This window comes from Magnolia sinica, chromosome 11 (genome assembly GCF_029962835.1).
Source record: "Magnolia sinica isolate HGM2019 chromosome 11, MsV1, whole genome shotgun sequence".
NCBI lineage: Eukaryota > Viridiplantae > Streptophyta > Magnoliopsida > Magnoliales > Magnoliaceae > Magnolia > Magnolia sinica.
The window spans coordinates 81,493,357-81,507,979 of NC_080583.1; the positions used below are offsets into that span (position 1 = coordinate 81,493,357).

Below are 14,623 nucleotides of genomic sequence, written 5' to 3' on the forward strand. Positions count from 1 at the left end.
CTTCATTTCATTTCGTTTTTATCATTAGTTAGTTCAATGTTTGTGGGTAACATTACTGCAAACCCTCACGAGACTACAACTCGTCCACTAGGGGTAACCTAGGGGTTTAAAGGCTTGTTGCATACGCTAAATGCAATCGAGAGCACCTGCGAAAGTGGTGTAGGTAGGATTTCATTTTTGTTATTTTTATTTTATTTTTGTTAGTTTCTCTCTTGTGCTGACCCGCTCTTACGTAGGTATCATTGAAAAGCCTCTTGATTCTTTCGTCCAGGTACTATCTTTCCATCACTCCTATTTTTCCGTTGTCTCATGTGCATTGCATGTCTATTTCTTTTTACATTGAGGACAATGTAGATTTTTGGTTGGGGGTGGGAGAGTAGGTTCCTAATCAGTGTTTTCTTGGTTTTGAGCAATTGGTTTTGAGCAAAAATTGTGAAAATTTTTAATTTTTCAGGATTTCTGATGAATTCAAAGTGATCTTGATGGCCATCTAGGGCACTTAGAATTTTAAAATGCGTGATGTTGGTACTTCATGACTCTTGGATTCAGTTATCTATCAAATTTCACAGCTAAGTTTGAATTGTTAATCCATTATTAGAATTTGTAAATATTGATTGAGTCATGAATTCGCAAGACACATCTCGCTTGCATGTTAAGGTTTCAGTCTGATATTGAAGGATTAACGTGGTAATCACTAAGCATGAAAAGAACCGGCCTGAGAAAATTAAAAGGAGTGGGCGAACAGTCTTTACCATAGGTTTGCTCCCTATAGGTGAGGATTCCATTCCCCATGAATGATATGTGAAAAAAGTTGGGTGTACAGTCTTTACCTTAGGTTTGCTCCCTGTAGGTGAGGATTTGATCCCTCTTCTTGGCGTCATTTCAGTTGAATTAAAAAAAATTAAAAATTAAAAGAATAAAAAGATAAGTGTAAGCCAAGTTGGGTTATCGTGATTTCTCTTATTTGTTACCGATGATATCCTTAAATATCAAGGTGAATCTTAATGTTGACAAGTCGGGATTGGACTATACATCCATGAAATTCAATATTTAGAATTATTTTAATTAATGGACTAATATGTTGAATTTGATTATGAAGTTTACCGTGAGCTTGATTTCAGGAAAAAGTAATGCCAATATTCATGAATCTTAGAATTCGAGTATCTGAACTATTTTTCATAAATCTCTTTGAGTTGTAGAAATTATCCTGTAATTCTCAATTTATTTTTCGCATACTTTGCTCGGGACCAGCAAAATGCTGGTTGGGGGTTGTGTTGAGAGTCAAATATTGCATAGCAGACCCAGTTGTTACCTGGATTTACAAACATAGTATTGTTTAACGGCCTGATTTAATCATGTTTGTGATGCAGAGTGTATTTACGAGCATGGACTGAAAAAGGATGCTTAAAGCATTAATTTAACGCTCTGATGACACCAAAGCATGGGATGGACCCCAAGAGACCAAGATCGACTGATTTGCACGCCAGGGATCCAAGAAAATCGAGGAATTGAAGCTCAAGTGGCCTGAAAAGTGTCCAGAATGCAAGATCATAGGGTTCCCACCATCTGATCAGTTCGAAACTTCATACGTGGCCTGAGGGCCATAAATTAGCCGTACATATCAAATTTCAGCCATCGGATCACTATGGAAGTGCCCCAACTGACAGATCAGCCCATAAACCATTGATTCTGGGCCCACCTGATATCTTGAACTGTCTCAACTTTGGTCTCGGCGGTTTAAATAAGATGAGGAAACAAATGGATGGTTTGGATTTTGATAGAACATCACAATGGGCCCCGTATATGCAACGTGTGTATATGAGGTACACACGTACCCGAGCCGCACCAAACAAGCTAAAGCGGGTCAGCAGCGCTGACCCGCATCTTCTTCCCAAAAACGGAACTCCGTTTCACGCGGCGAGACGAACGGACGCTGTCCGTTTTGCGGACGCCAGTGGGCCCCACACATTGTCCTAGTGAATGATCCAAGCCGTCCATCTTGTAAAGGGCCATGACTTCTTCAAACCCATGCTAAACTTTTGGACCCATGCAAGCACACGTGCACGATACAGAGGCCATAAGTGGACTGCCCTACAACGTTCAAATTGATGTTTGGGTGATTTCTTCTCTGATTCCACATCAATGGACGTTCAAAACTACCCATTCTTGACCGAAATTTCGTCCTGAATCCATTGGACGGGGTGGATTTCTTCGAAAATACCTCTGTGGGGCCCACCGAACACGTCAGCGCCTCTGCATACGCCTTACGCGCGTCCGGGGAATCCGGAGATTCGGGGGAGTTGTGGGCCACGATCATCAATCTTCTCGATGATCCAGACCGTCCAATGTGTCCACAGGGAGTCCAATACCCTAGCCAAGATGTCAGAATTGTCAGGTAGGTCGATATCACGCCGCAAAGACACTCCAAACGCAAGTCGTTTTGCGTTTTCACTGTGCAGACGAACTCAGTTGCTGCGAAAGCTCTTCTATTCCGACTCCAACACAGTCTCTGATGCGAAAAACTTCCGCATGAAGGTCGGAAATTGGGTGCCGACGAGGGTGCTATAAAAAAAGAGAGAGAGAAAGTGTACGGGGAGGAGAAAACGGAGGTGAAGGAGACAGGGAGCAGCCGTGGAGGCACATGGGAGAGAGAGGCTCTGGACGAGCAGCGTGGCTGCTGGCACGTTGGCTGGGAGTGCTGGAGCAGAGGCTTGAACGGGAGGAGTTTTCCAGGGCAGCGTCGGATTAAAAGAGAAGAAACGGGAGGAAGGGCAGCTACGGCTTGGACGGTTGCTTGATTTTGAAGGAAAAGACTGTAAAGACCATAAGTTCTTCCTTCTTCTCTTCTTCTCTTTTTCGTTTTCTTTTTCTTTCTATTTGTTTTGGGTTTAGACCAATCATGTGTGGCTAAACCTCTTAGCTAGGGGTAAGAGGTGAAGCCTGTAGCGAGATGAGAGATACTATGTCATGCTTTTAGTTTCTGAACTGAATCTGATTTTAGTTGATTATTAAAGGAAGGTTTTCTTAGTCTTTAATGGTCTGTTGTGACTGAAATTACAATGGGTTTGCAATGACTTTGAATATTTCTTCCCCTTTTTATGTTTATGAAGTCAGGAAGCCCTGTTGTTCACTATCGTCTCCTGGGCATGGTTGGATGATCTTACCCTTCCTAACTTTCATGTACTTTTGATTGGTTGGTAATTAGTTTAATCCTATTATTTGCTTTGTCTCCTGGGCATGGTTAGATGATGGAATCCATTCTAATTCATATACCTTTCATCTTTTGAAAACCAGATCAAGTAAGTTCAGTTTGATTTCCATGATTCCTGATGCAGGCAAAAGATCTCCCTGATCCCTACAAGTGGATCCTCTGAATCCCTAGTTTCCTTCCTCTGAATTCCTTAAAGTTTAGATAATTATTCCACAATTACTCCTTAAAATTTATTTGGTTTAGATCACATCTTAGTCTAGTTCTAGTTCTACTTGGTTTCAGATAACGTACAGGTATCAGTCCCTGTGGATTCGACCTCGGTCTTACCGAGTTTATTACTACATCACAACCTTACACTTGGGGAGTGAACAAGTAGCAGCTGAATAATGTTCTCATCGTGTTCGAAGGAGGCCAACATGGATGTCAAATTATGAGGTTACCGGAATTGATCAATCTGAAGACCCACTCACTCATTTTGCTCTATTTTCATATTATGATCCTATAGTGTTTGAAAGTGTTGTCAAAGAATCAAAATGGCGGAAGGCTATGGATGCTGAAATTGCAGCCATCGTAAAGAATGACACTTGGGAGTTATCTAATCTTCCAGAAGGGCACAAAACAATTGGTGTGAAGTGGGTTTACAAGACAAAGCTGAAGGAGAATGATGAAGTCAACAAGTACAAGGCACGTTTGGTGGCCAAGGGCTATAAGCAAGAGTTCGGTGTTGATTATAAAGAAGTCTTTGCTCCAGTTGCAAGGCATGACACAATTAGATTGGTGATTGCATTAGCAGCTCAAAACTCATGGCCTATCTTCCAGCTGGACGAGAAGTCGGCGTTCCTCTATGGAGATTTAAAGGAACTAGTATTTATCGATCAACCTCCTGATTATGTGAAATCTGGAAATGAGCATAAAGTGTATAGACTAAAGAAGGCTCTATATAGATTAAAACAAACCCCACAGGCTTGGTATAATCGTATAGAAACTTATTTTTTGAAGGAAGGATTTCAAAAATGTCCTTATATGAATATACACTTTTTATAAAAGTTGAGGATGGAGGGAAAATGCTCATTGTTTGCTTATATGTAGATGATTTAATCTATACCGGAAGTAATACAGCCATGTTTGAAAGCTTTAAGAAATCCATGATAGCTGAATTTGAAATGTCTGATTTTGGCATGATGCATTACTTTCTTGGCATAGAAGTGTTGCAGTCCTCTACTGGCATTCTTATTTCTCAAAAAAAGTATGTGGGAGAAATCTTGGATAGGTTTCAGATGAAGGATTGTTATCCTGTGAATACACCATCTGAGTTTGGTTTGAAGCTAAACAATAATGATGAAGGAAAGAAGGTTGACAATACTCTTTACAAGCAAATTGTGGGGAGCTTAATGTATTTGACTGCAACAAGGCCTGATATAATGCATGTTGTAAGTGTCATTAGTAGATACATGGAGTGTCCAACAAAGATTCATCTTTTGGCTGCAAAAAGAATTCTTAGGTACTTGCAAGGTACTAAGGAATTTGGATTGTTCTTCAAAAGGGGAGAAAAGTCAGATTTGTTTGGCTTTACAGATAATGATTATGTAGGAGATTCTGATGATCGAAAGGCACATCTGGGTATGTTTTCATGTTGGGAACAGGAGCTGTTTCATAGTCATCAAAGAAGCGGCCAATCGTCACATTGTCAGCTACTAAAGCTGAATTTGTTATAGCAACAACTTGTGCTTGTTAAGTTATTTGGCTGAAGAAGATTCTTGAAGAGCTGCAGTTCAAAGAAAATGGGTCTACTCTCATTTACTGTGACAACAGTTCAGCAATAAAGCTCTCAAAGAATCCTGTTCTACATGGTCAAAGTAAGCATATAGATGTGAAGTATCATTTCTTGAGGGATCTCACGAATGGAGTTATTAATCTAGTTTACTGCAGAAGTGAAGACCAGATTGCTGATATTATTCTAACAAAGCCTCTCAAATTTCCAGCATTTCAGAAGCTCATAGAGCTACTTAGTGTTTGCAGTTCAAAGGACTTTATCTAAGGGATGGTGCTTCAAAGTTTGAGTCTTATTAAACTGATGTTATGTATGGAACATCAGTTTAATCAGTTTAAGAGAGGGATTGTTGCATAAATTAGTAGCAGCACGTTGGAATGTGTTGATTTGGGTTGTCCTAGTCTTTAGGAGTTCAATAGTTTGTTTCTGTTTATTGCCTAGTTTGTAGGAGTTGTTTAGCATGATGTTAGTGGTGCCTATTTTTGTGTTTGTAATCGTTTATTTTTTAGCCTATATAATGGTCATTTCCTTATCAATGAAGTTGTAAAGTTTAATTAATTCAGTCCAACTCTGTTTCCCTTTGTTTTTAGTTTATCGTTTTCTTCCATTTTACATCAGTGGTATCAGAGCTTGGTTAGAGTTCCACAATGGCTTCTGAAACTTTTGTGCAGCCAGCCATTCCACGCTTTGATGGTCACTTTGATCATTGGAGCATGCTCATGGAGAATTTTTTGAGGTCAAAGAATATTGGACAGTTATTGAGCCGATAAGTATATTTGATAAACAACATTACTTATTTGCGTCTCCTCTCTCATATCTCCTGATGCTTCTCTTCAGCAACCTATGAAAAGTAAAATAAAAAAATAAAAAAATTAACAGAAGTAATTAAGCATTTTTAAGTAAAAAAGCTACTTATAACTAATTATAAACCAAACTTATATGAAATAAGTTACTTATCTGTTGTTGTAAGTAGAAAAAGTAACTTATTTGGTGGTATCCAAGTAGGCCTGAGCAGTTTGACCTTTAATTGAAATGTGGATGCCGATTGTTAGCTACCGCGAACATAGGACGGTTGAAGCATGTGGGGCTACCAAGATGTCTGTGAGAAATTCATCCGTCCATCCATTTTGCCAGCTCCTGTTAGGACACGTGCATAAAAAAGAGGCAGATTTAGATAGGCCACGCGACCTTAAAAGTGAGGAGGGAAATGCCTGTCATTGAAACCTTCTAAGGTCCACCATGATGTTTTATGCCATCTAAAATCGCTGATAAGATCATTCCTCCTGGAATGAACTGAAAACAGAAAATCTTAGCTTGATCCAACTCTTTTGTGGCCCCAAGATGTTTATAAGGTCATTCCAACCCTTAGGGGATGCTCCTATTAATTTTGATGGGCCCACCACAATGTTTACATGTAAGAATGATGTTTAAGATCGCCATTAGATATTGAGTCCTATTTAGGCTATATAGGCGTAAAGACAAAAATCAGTCTGACATGTGATTTGGTGAGCCACACCAAAGGAAACAGTTGGGAACGATTCGTCACCCTTGAATTTTACAAGGCCCACCGTGATACTTAAATGAAATCCAATCCAACCATTAGATTACACAAACATTTGGCATGTGGTCCAAAATTCATAGTGGGTATCGAGCCATTTTGAAAAAGTTAGGGCAACATAAAATTCTATGTTCATTAGCGAGTTTTTTGTTAAAATTTTTCTATTCGTTTTAATTGCCAAATGAGATTTCAGGACATGGGAAATACCTATGCCCTCAACACAGACGATCCAACCTTGCAGGAGAAATCATGGGTACGGCACCATGGCTTAGTGGCAGTCAGGCTCTGCTTTTACATTGACATCATGGGACCCATGCTCATGTGGTGTGGTTGTGTGTGGAAAAAGAAATCACGGGCCCACACCGTAAGAGGCCCACAGCTGTTCATCAATTGACTGTACTTAGTCATTGCAAGAGTAGGATTACAATTAATGGGGGTGAATAGACCCATCTGCTCTAGTAGTGAATCGGCAAGCCATTGGATCTGGACTGTTCATCTTCAGCTCCGTGGAGTTCTATATTGTGTATACGTCAGATCTTAAGGGCTCACACTTCCTATCAAATCCATGCATGGGGCACTGGACCGTTCATCTTCAGCTATGTGAAGTTCTATACCGTGTATACCGTCAGATCTTAAGGGCTCACACTTCCTATCAAATCCATGCATGGGGCACCGAGAAAAGTAACTTGGTAGAGACATCTCTCCACGGTTTGGGATGGTAAGCTGATATATCAACCATCTCTCCACGGTTTGGGATGGTAAGCTGATATATCAATCAGAGCCGTACATCTAGTCATCCAAATCATGGAGGGCCACACTGCTTAAAACTTTGGATGGCCACTTGATTTTAGAGATTTTAGGCATGATTTTACATAGGTGCAGCCCCTGAGTTTTGGCTCGGCCTGGTTTTTGGGGCCCACAAGGAGAAGATACGGCAATTAAATGATGAACGGATAGGATGTCATGCCAACATCATGGTGGGACCCACACTTGCTGTAGAGTAAGCTTATTCTACAAGCGTGCTGGAGGAACCAGCCTTCTATGACAAGATGTGAACGCTCATTGGACTCAGAACATCAAAGTAGACCGAATATTCCATCGTTCTTGACACTGAATGATTAACGTCACCATTAGTGGGCCCCACCATGATTTGAGTGGACCACTCAGACGCCACACTTCATCATAAAAGAATCCATAAATGTATAATATCTCCATCCTACATATGGGTTTTGCCAGGCTACAGCCGGTACTACCATAGTACGGTCCGGTGGCTGGTTCCACCTTCAGATTGCATCCTTAGATTAATCTGAACCGTTAATATTCTCAACACCATAATATAGAAGCTATATCTTATAATCATGCTGCATAGATGATCCAGACCTATGAATCTGGATTTGATCATAAGCCTTTAAATATTCATCTTCACACACAATCACCCGTACCACCCTTCAGCAAAAATTTCTTACCATTACATGAACGGTTCTGATCATCGTTTAAAATGCAATCTGGGGGCGAAACCCAGCCACCGTCGTACAAGGCCCACCGTACACTAGCAGAACCCCCTAAAAAAATGAGAAGCAGGGATTGGACACCTGATCATCAGAAAAAGCCCATAAATGCATCTCCATCATAAAGAAATGAGTACCCCAATATAAAAAACCACTCCTTATCATTTATTACATTTCAAACCATTAAAAAGGCCCCTCACAAGACGAAAAAAAAAGAAGGTGGGAAGCAGTTTTTCTTGTTCTTGTTTTTTCAAAAAAGGGAAGTACCTACCACCGTCCACTGCCTTTGCCTTTGTTATTTCCATACAAACGGAAGAGATTGAAAGCAGATACACCGGAGATTGTGACCATACTCAGGCTAACCACAATCGAGCTCACAATGCCTTCCCCTATCTGATTGCAGAACTTCCCATACATGCTGCATATTTTCATCCATTGAAGCTCTGGCTGGCCCAGCTCTGCCAGCACCGCCGACTGGGCCGCGGCGGCCACCACAGCCAACGTAAAGTATGCCAGTACCTGCAAGGCGAGCCCCAAATATGGTGATCGAAGTTAATTTGTGTTGATCGGTCCCAATTTGATATAGAGCGATACTTTCATATCCAAGATGGACAAGAGAAGGCCCGATTAGAGGCGGAAGTGATTATGACTGTTAGAACCCTAAAACAAGTATATCTTGCAAACCGGAATGAGTTATTCAATGTCGTTTGAGCTTCAGGAGTTGTGTCCAACATGAAAATGGCTTAGAAAATTTAAGAGAATAACTTTGTTAAGCCAAATAGGACATTATTTTTGGCCAAAAATCATGAATTCTAGTAGGAATTGTGACCGTCTTAAGTTTACCATCTATAGTAAGTCACGAATTTGAGAGAGTTTCAGTTGGAGTTTGATCATAAAACTTATTCTTAAGTTTGGTATCACTATTTAAATGATTGTAAATTAGTTCTTTTCATCAATCAACCTATTTTCAAATTTATTAAAATTTATTTCAATTTTTCTATTCTTGCGTGTGGATGGAGGAATTTCAGTGAGGACTCAGAGAAGCTACGTCATTCCGAGTAATTATCCCACTGAGGAAGATGGTGATCGACCTCATCACAATCCACCCCTATATCACAATTTGAAATTGAGCCCACTCTAGATGTGGCGTGCCCCATTATCACAATTTGAAATTGAGCCCACGCTAGATGTGGCGTGCCCCAGTACTCGCACCGAGCATATGATCCTCACCATTCTATTTTGTTCATCGAGCAACTTCTTTTTCGGCCATCCATTTGGTAACCACCCCAATTTAGTGGGGTAGGATAATCTGATCAGTTTGATTCTTGGGGCCAATGATTTTGACCGTCTGGATTGACATGCATGTGTACCATTACCCATGAGGTAGGCCCCAAATGAGGTACTTGAAGATCACCTTTGCCTGAATTTGAGGCCACTTATAGATGTGACATGCCCCAATGCTCACTGTTCTATTTTGTTCATCAAGCAATTTCATTTTCAGCCATCCATTTGGTAGCCACATAGTGAGTGGCTAGGATATTCCAATCAGTTTGATTATTGGGCCATACAACAAATGCCTTGGGACCCACGATTTTCACTGTCTAGATTAACATGCATGTATACATTACCTGTGAGGTGGGCCCCAAATGAGTAAATCGACTATCATAAGCAGCAAAGCAATTGCTCCCAGTACTTCAGTTGATGATGAAAGTCCTAAACAATGGAAACGGATTGGCTACTCCCCCTGACACCAGCCAATGGCTAGTGGTCGGTGCTCTGTGGGGCCCACCATGATGTATGTATTTCATCCATGCCGTCCATCAATTTTTACAGATCATTTTACTGTAGGAGGCCAAATATAAGATATATCCCAGTCTCAATTGGACCACATTACAGGAAACAGTGTTGAATGAGTGTCGACCATTAAAAACATTTTGGGGACCATAAAAGTTTTGGATCAAGCTGATTTTTGTTTTTTCCTTTCATCTGGGTCTGTATGACCTAATCAACAGATTGGATGTCAAATGAACAGTACAGTGGGCCTTAGGGAGATTTTAATGGTAGGTATCCAATCACTATTGTTTTCATGTGGTGTGGTCCACCTGAGATTTATATACATCTCATTTTTAAAATCAAGCCTACAATGATCTTTAAAAATGGATGAACGGAATGGATGAAACACATACATCATTGTGGGGCCCACAGAGCATCGAACACCAGCCACGGGGCTGGTGTCAGGGGGAGTAGCCAATCCGTTTCCCTAAACAATGGACTTTTGAAGTGGACCAAAAGCAAGCGGATTATTGACCCACTCTAGATGTGCCATGGCCCAAATTCGCATTGATCAGACGGTCCATCGATAGATATTTTTTCATTGAGCAATATATAGCCATCCATTTGGTGGCCACCAACCAAATGGCTATGGTAATCTGATCAATATAACTGTTGGGTCCTGCAACCATCCTATTGATTTTTATACCAGGCGATCATCATGGTGTGGCCCACCTTTTGTACGGATTGGATATTCTAAATATATGATACAGCGGCAGGGAAAAATGTAACTGATGATACAGCCGTTGTCTCTGATCGTTTTTCTCAACTATTACGAGGAATGATTTGGTCCATAACTATACACTGAAGCTCAGTGTAAAACCATCCCTACTGTCGCTTTAGGTCAAATGCTCATCGATCCAAGCCATCCAATCGATGGCCCATGGTATCCTCACTGTCCGTTCAATCAGATCAAGTGCCCATCGATCCAAGCCATCTAATCCATGGGCCATAGCATCCTAACGTCCAGTCAATGTACTTGTCCTGTGGACCATCCCCATTAACTTTAACGGACCATCCAAAATCACACACCATTGAGTCCATACAACCTGTAGGATATGGCCTATGTAGGAGTCGGCCCATTGATTGGACGGTCCAAAATGGCATGTAATGATCATGGTCATGGACAATAATAATAAATGGGAAGGAGGGGGTACCTGATCACATGAAAATATGGCCCACGCCAATGCCTTGTTGAACAAAACACGCCCTCTAAGCATGCTGACTATACACCGCAGGCCTTGAATGAGGGAATAAGATGCAGCTATTGCATTAGCTATCACCAATAACCTGCACAATGCATCCAAGAAATATAGGTAAATAAATAATAACATGGCCATCTCAACCGTACAATCTGCAGTTTCCAACCTATCCAGACCGATCAATAGACGGACCATCTCATAAATAGGCTATATCCCAAAATCATCATGGTTCATATGATCCTAACCATTTGATTAGTATAGTTTGGTGAGTATGTATAGAAAGATCCGAGTGACACTGTTTCAGAGCTAGCAGCCATACAGGATGTAGCCCGTCAATTGGACGGTCCTGATCAATGCCTATATGTACTAATTGGATGGTATGAATGATGTGTACAATATATCGATCCACATGAACATTAGAAAAATGGAAAATTGAGCATACATTAGGATGTCTAAGCACCAAAAAAGTCAAAATAAAAAGAGTAAAGGTAGCCACGATTTACACCAACCTTGATTGATCTGATGTGTCCATTTCCATTTTAATAAAAGAAATGGTATATTTTGGTACAACCCCAACTCCCAAAATGCAAAATGGTTGTGCTCAACATCAATAAGGATGAGTGTAGATATGAATTACAAAATAATCTGCATGTGTCTATTTTTATTCCAAGAAATGAAATGGTATATTTCGGTACAACCCCAATTCCCAAAAAATGCAAAATGGGTGTACTCAAAATTAATCAGGATTGGTGTAGACATTAATTATAATTACTTTTAAATAATAATAATAAATAAAGGAAAGAGAGAGAGAGAGATGAAATTATACAAATTGGTGCCACCCCAACTCCCAAAATGAAATATGAGTGTAAAAAAATCAACATGATGGGTTTAGACATCAATTTAAAAAAAAAAAGTAACGTAAAGTAAAAAGCGAGAGAGAGAGAGAGAGAGAGAGAGAGAGAGCTGAAATCATACAAATTGGTGCCACCCCAACTCCCAAAATGAAAAGTGGGTGTAAAAAAATCAACCATGATGGGTTTAGACATCAATTAAATAATTTTTTAAAAAAAACCTAAAGTAAAAAACCAAGAGAGAGAGAGAGAGAGATTTTGTACACTTTGGTACCACCACAACTCCCAAAATGAAACATGGGTGTGTACAAATCAATCTAGATGGGTGAAGACGTCAATAAAAGAGAAAAAACCAAACAAAATCAAAACCAAAACCAAATGAGGAGAGAGAGAGAGAGAGAGAGATTGTACATTATGGTACCACCCCAGCACCCAAAATGAAAAATGGGTGTGTGCGAAACAATCAGGATGGGTGTAAACATCAATAATAAGAGAGAGAGAGAGAGAGAGATTGTACATTATGGTACCACCCAGCACCCAAAATGAAAAATGGGTGTGTACGAAACAATCAGGATGGGTGTAAACATCAATAATAATAAAAACAATACAAAACCATAAACAGATACAGAGAGAGAGAGAGAGAGAGAGAGAGAGAGCGGGGGAAGAGAATTACACCAAAGCTTTCATGTCTGTGAATTTGGCTTTCTTGTCAATAGAGAAGATCCTCTTGACTTGGGTATCAGTTCCCACAAGAACAGCTGCAAGTACCCCCAGCCCACATATGATACACCTCAAGACCACCTCTGCAATCTTCACCTTCCGATCAACCCCCTTCAAATTGCTCCCATGGTACACTGGAACATTTCCAGGACTGATCCCAACCCCGGAACTCATCTTCACAATCCAAAAACACTCAAAAACCTTTGCACTCTCAAACACCCAAGGAAAGCGCAAAACCCATATGGCCCCAAACAACAAGAACACTTTATTTATAGCCACAAAAAAAAAAAGGCCCATGTCTTGTTTCTCCCCATTTCCTGATGTTTGCTAAACCTACACGCATCTACTGCGATGCCATGTACACGCAACCACCAGTGCCAATATAGAATACGTGTGCGAGATCCGAGCTTTCCATCAAGTAGGCCACAAAAATATAGTAACAAATCAAGACATTTATCTCCTCGAGTAGGCTACACTGTACGAAAAAGCTGGACGGCTAGAATAACCTCTTTCTAACCATCCATGTGTTTTCTACAGTATGGCCCACCTTAAGAGAGGACTCTTTTTCATTTCATAAGATCTGATCAGTGGGCCCACCTGATCTAGAATTCTAACACACGTATGCTATATAGGCAAGCGTGCATGCGTGTTGATGACCAAGCGCCTTCACCCGCGTGTAGGCATGAGTAGCCGTTCTCAGTCTCTCTCTTCTCGAACTAGTCCAATATCTGAGCCTTCTATTAAGTGGGCCACGTAGATATAAGTAATAAATCATGACGTTTGTCCTCAAGTAGGCCACGCTGTAAAAGGATATTGGACGATTAAAATAACATTTTCTTTCTAACGGTCCATCTTTTCGTGCAGTATGGCCCACTTATATTAAAGATGCGGATTGGGTGGTGACCTGCCACGGGACTTTGGGGCCCACCGTGATTCATGTCTTTTATCCACTCTGTCCATCCGTTCTTCTGGTTCATTTTAGTGCATGATCCGAAACTTGAAGCATATACACAGCTCGAGTGGACCACACCATAGGAAACTGTGGGGATTGAAACCTTATCATTGAAAATTTCTTGGGGCCACCTAAGTTTTGGATCAGCCCCTTTATCCAGGTCTTCCTGACCTTTTGAACAGGTTGGATGGCAGATAACATATCTGTGAGCCATAAGAAGGTTTCATCGATGGATGTCATTATTCCTACTTTTTCCTATGGTTTGGATCACTTTAGCTTTGGATATGCTTCAATTTTGGATTCATGCTCTAAAATAGTCTAACAAAACAGATGAACGGTGTGGATAAAATACATACATGAAGGTGGGCCCCACAGAGTCCGATCACCATGGAGGTCTGTGGTGGAAGGGTCACCAGGCAATTCGCGTCCGCATATTCAATGTGCATGCATGTAGACGATGGACAGAGTTCACCCACGTGTAGGATTGAGAAACAGTTGTTTTTCTCGTTTATGCTTACGTGGGTCCCGCAGAATCTGCCATGTGGCACTAGAATCAGACATCTGTACGATGCAGGGGTGTGTGTTGGGAAGAGGGAAAGCACCTTACCGTCCACTTAAATGGCCATCAATGCAACCCAATCCCACAACTTGAGCGTATTTAAGAACTGGTGCGCACAAGATTTAGGGCCTTTTCTTGGGAGGTGGGGCTGTTTTCAAGGGCCATTGATACGCCCAAGAAAAGAAAGAAGGATGGTCTATCTTTCTCTTTGAATTTTCATTCATTGCAACTTATAGAATTTTGAATGGACACTCTCATGGATTTGTGTCAGCACATGCATGAGGTTAAAGTATCTTATCCGCCGTCCACGTGGAATATTTATGGTGGTAATAGCTGTTGTGGGGCCATGCGATGCATGCACGGCATCCAGCCCGTTCATTAGATACCTCGCCTCGTTTTAACTGTGGCACCAAAAAAATAAAGCCAGTCCGGTCTGTGGATCAGGTGGCCCATGGAACAGT

The 14,623-nt window shown here is 40.9% G+C and overlaps 1 protein-coding gene across 1 annotated transcript; it reads right to left on the minus strand.

The window, feature by feature from the left end:
* Positions 1-8,304: 8,304 nt before the first annotated feature.
* Positions 8,305-12,907, minus strand: LOC131219495 (CASP-like protein 2B1). Its single transcript, XM_058214656.1, has 3 exons — positions 12,605-12,907; positions 11,036-11,168; positions 8,305-8,567 (listed from the first exon to the last, which is right to left on the minus strand). The coding sequence occupies exons 1-3, from the start codon at positions 12,823-12,825 to the stop codon at positions 8,316-8,318; spliced, it is 606 nt and encodes a 201-aa protein (XP_058070639.1). The 5' UTR covers positions 12,826-12,907; the 3' UTR covers positions 8,305-8,315.
* Between the last annotated feature and the right edge of the window lie 1,716 nt (positions 12,908-14,623).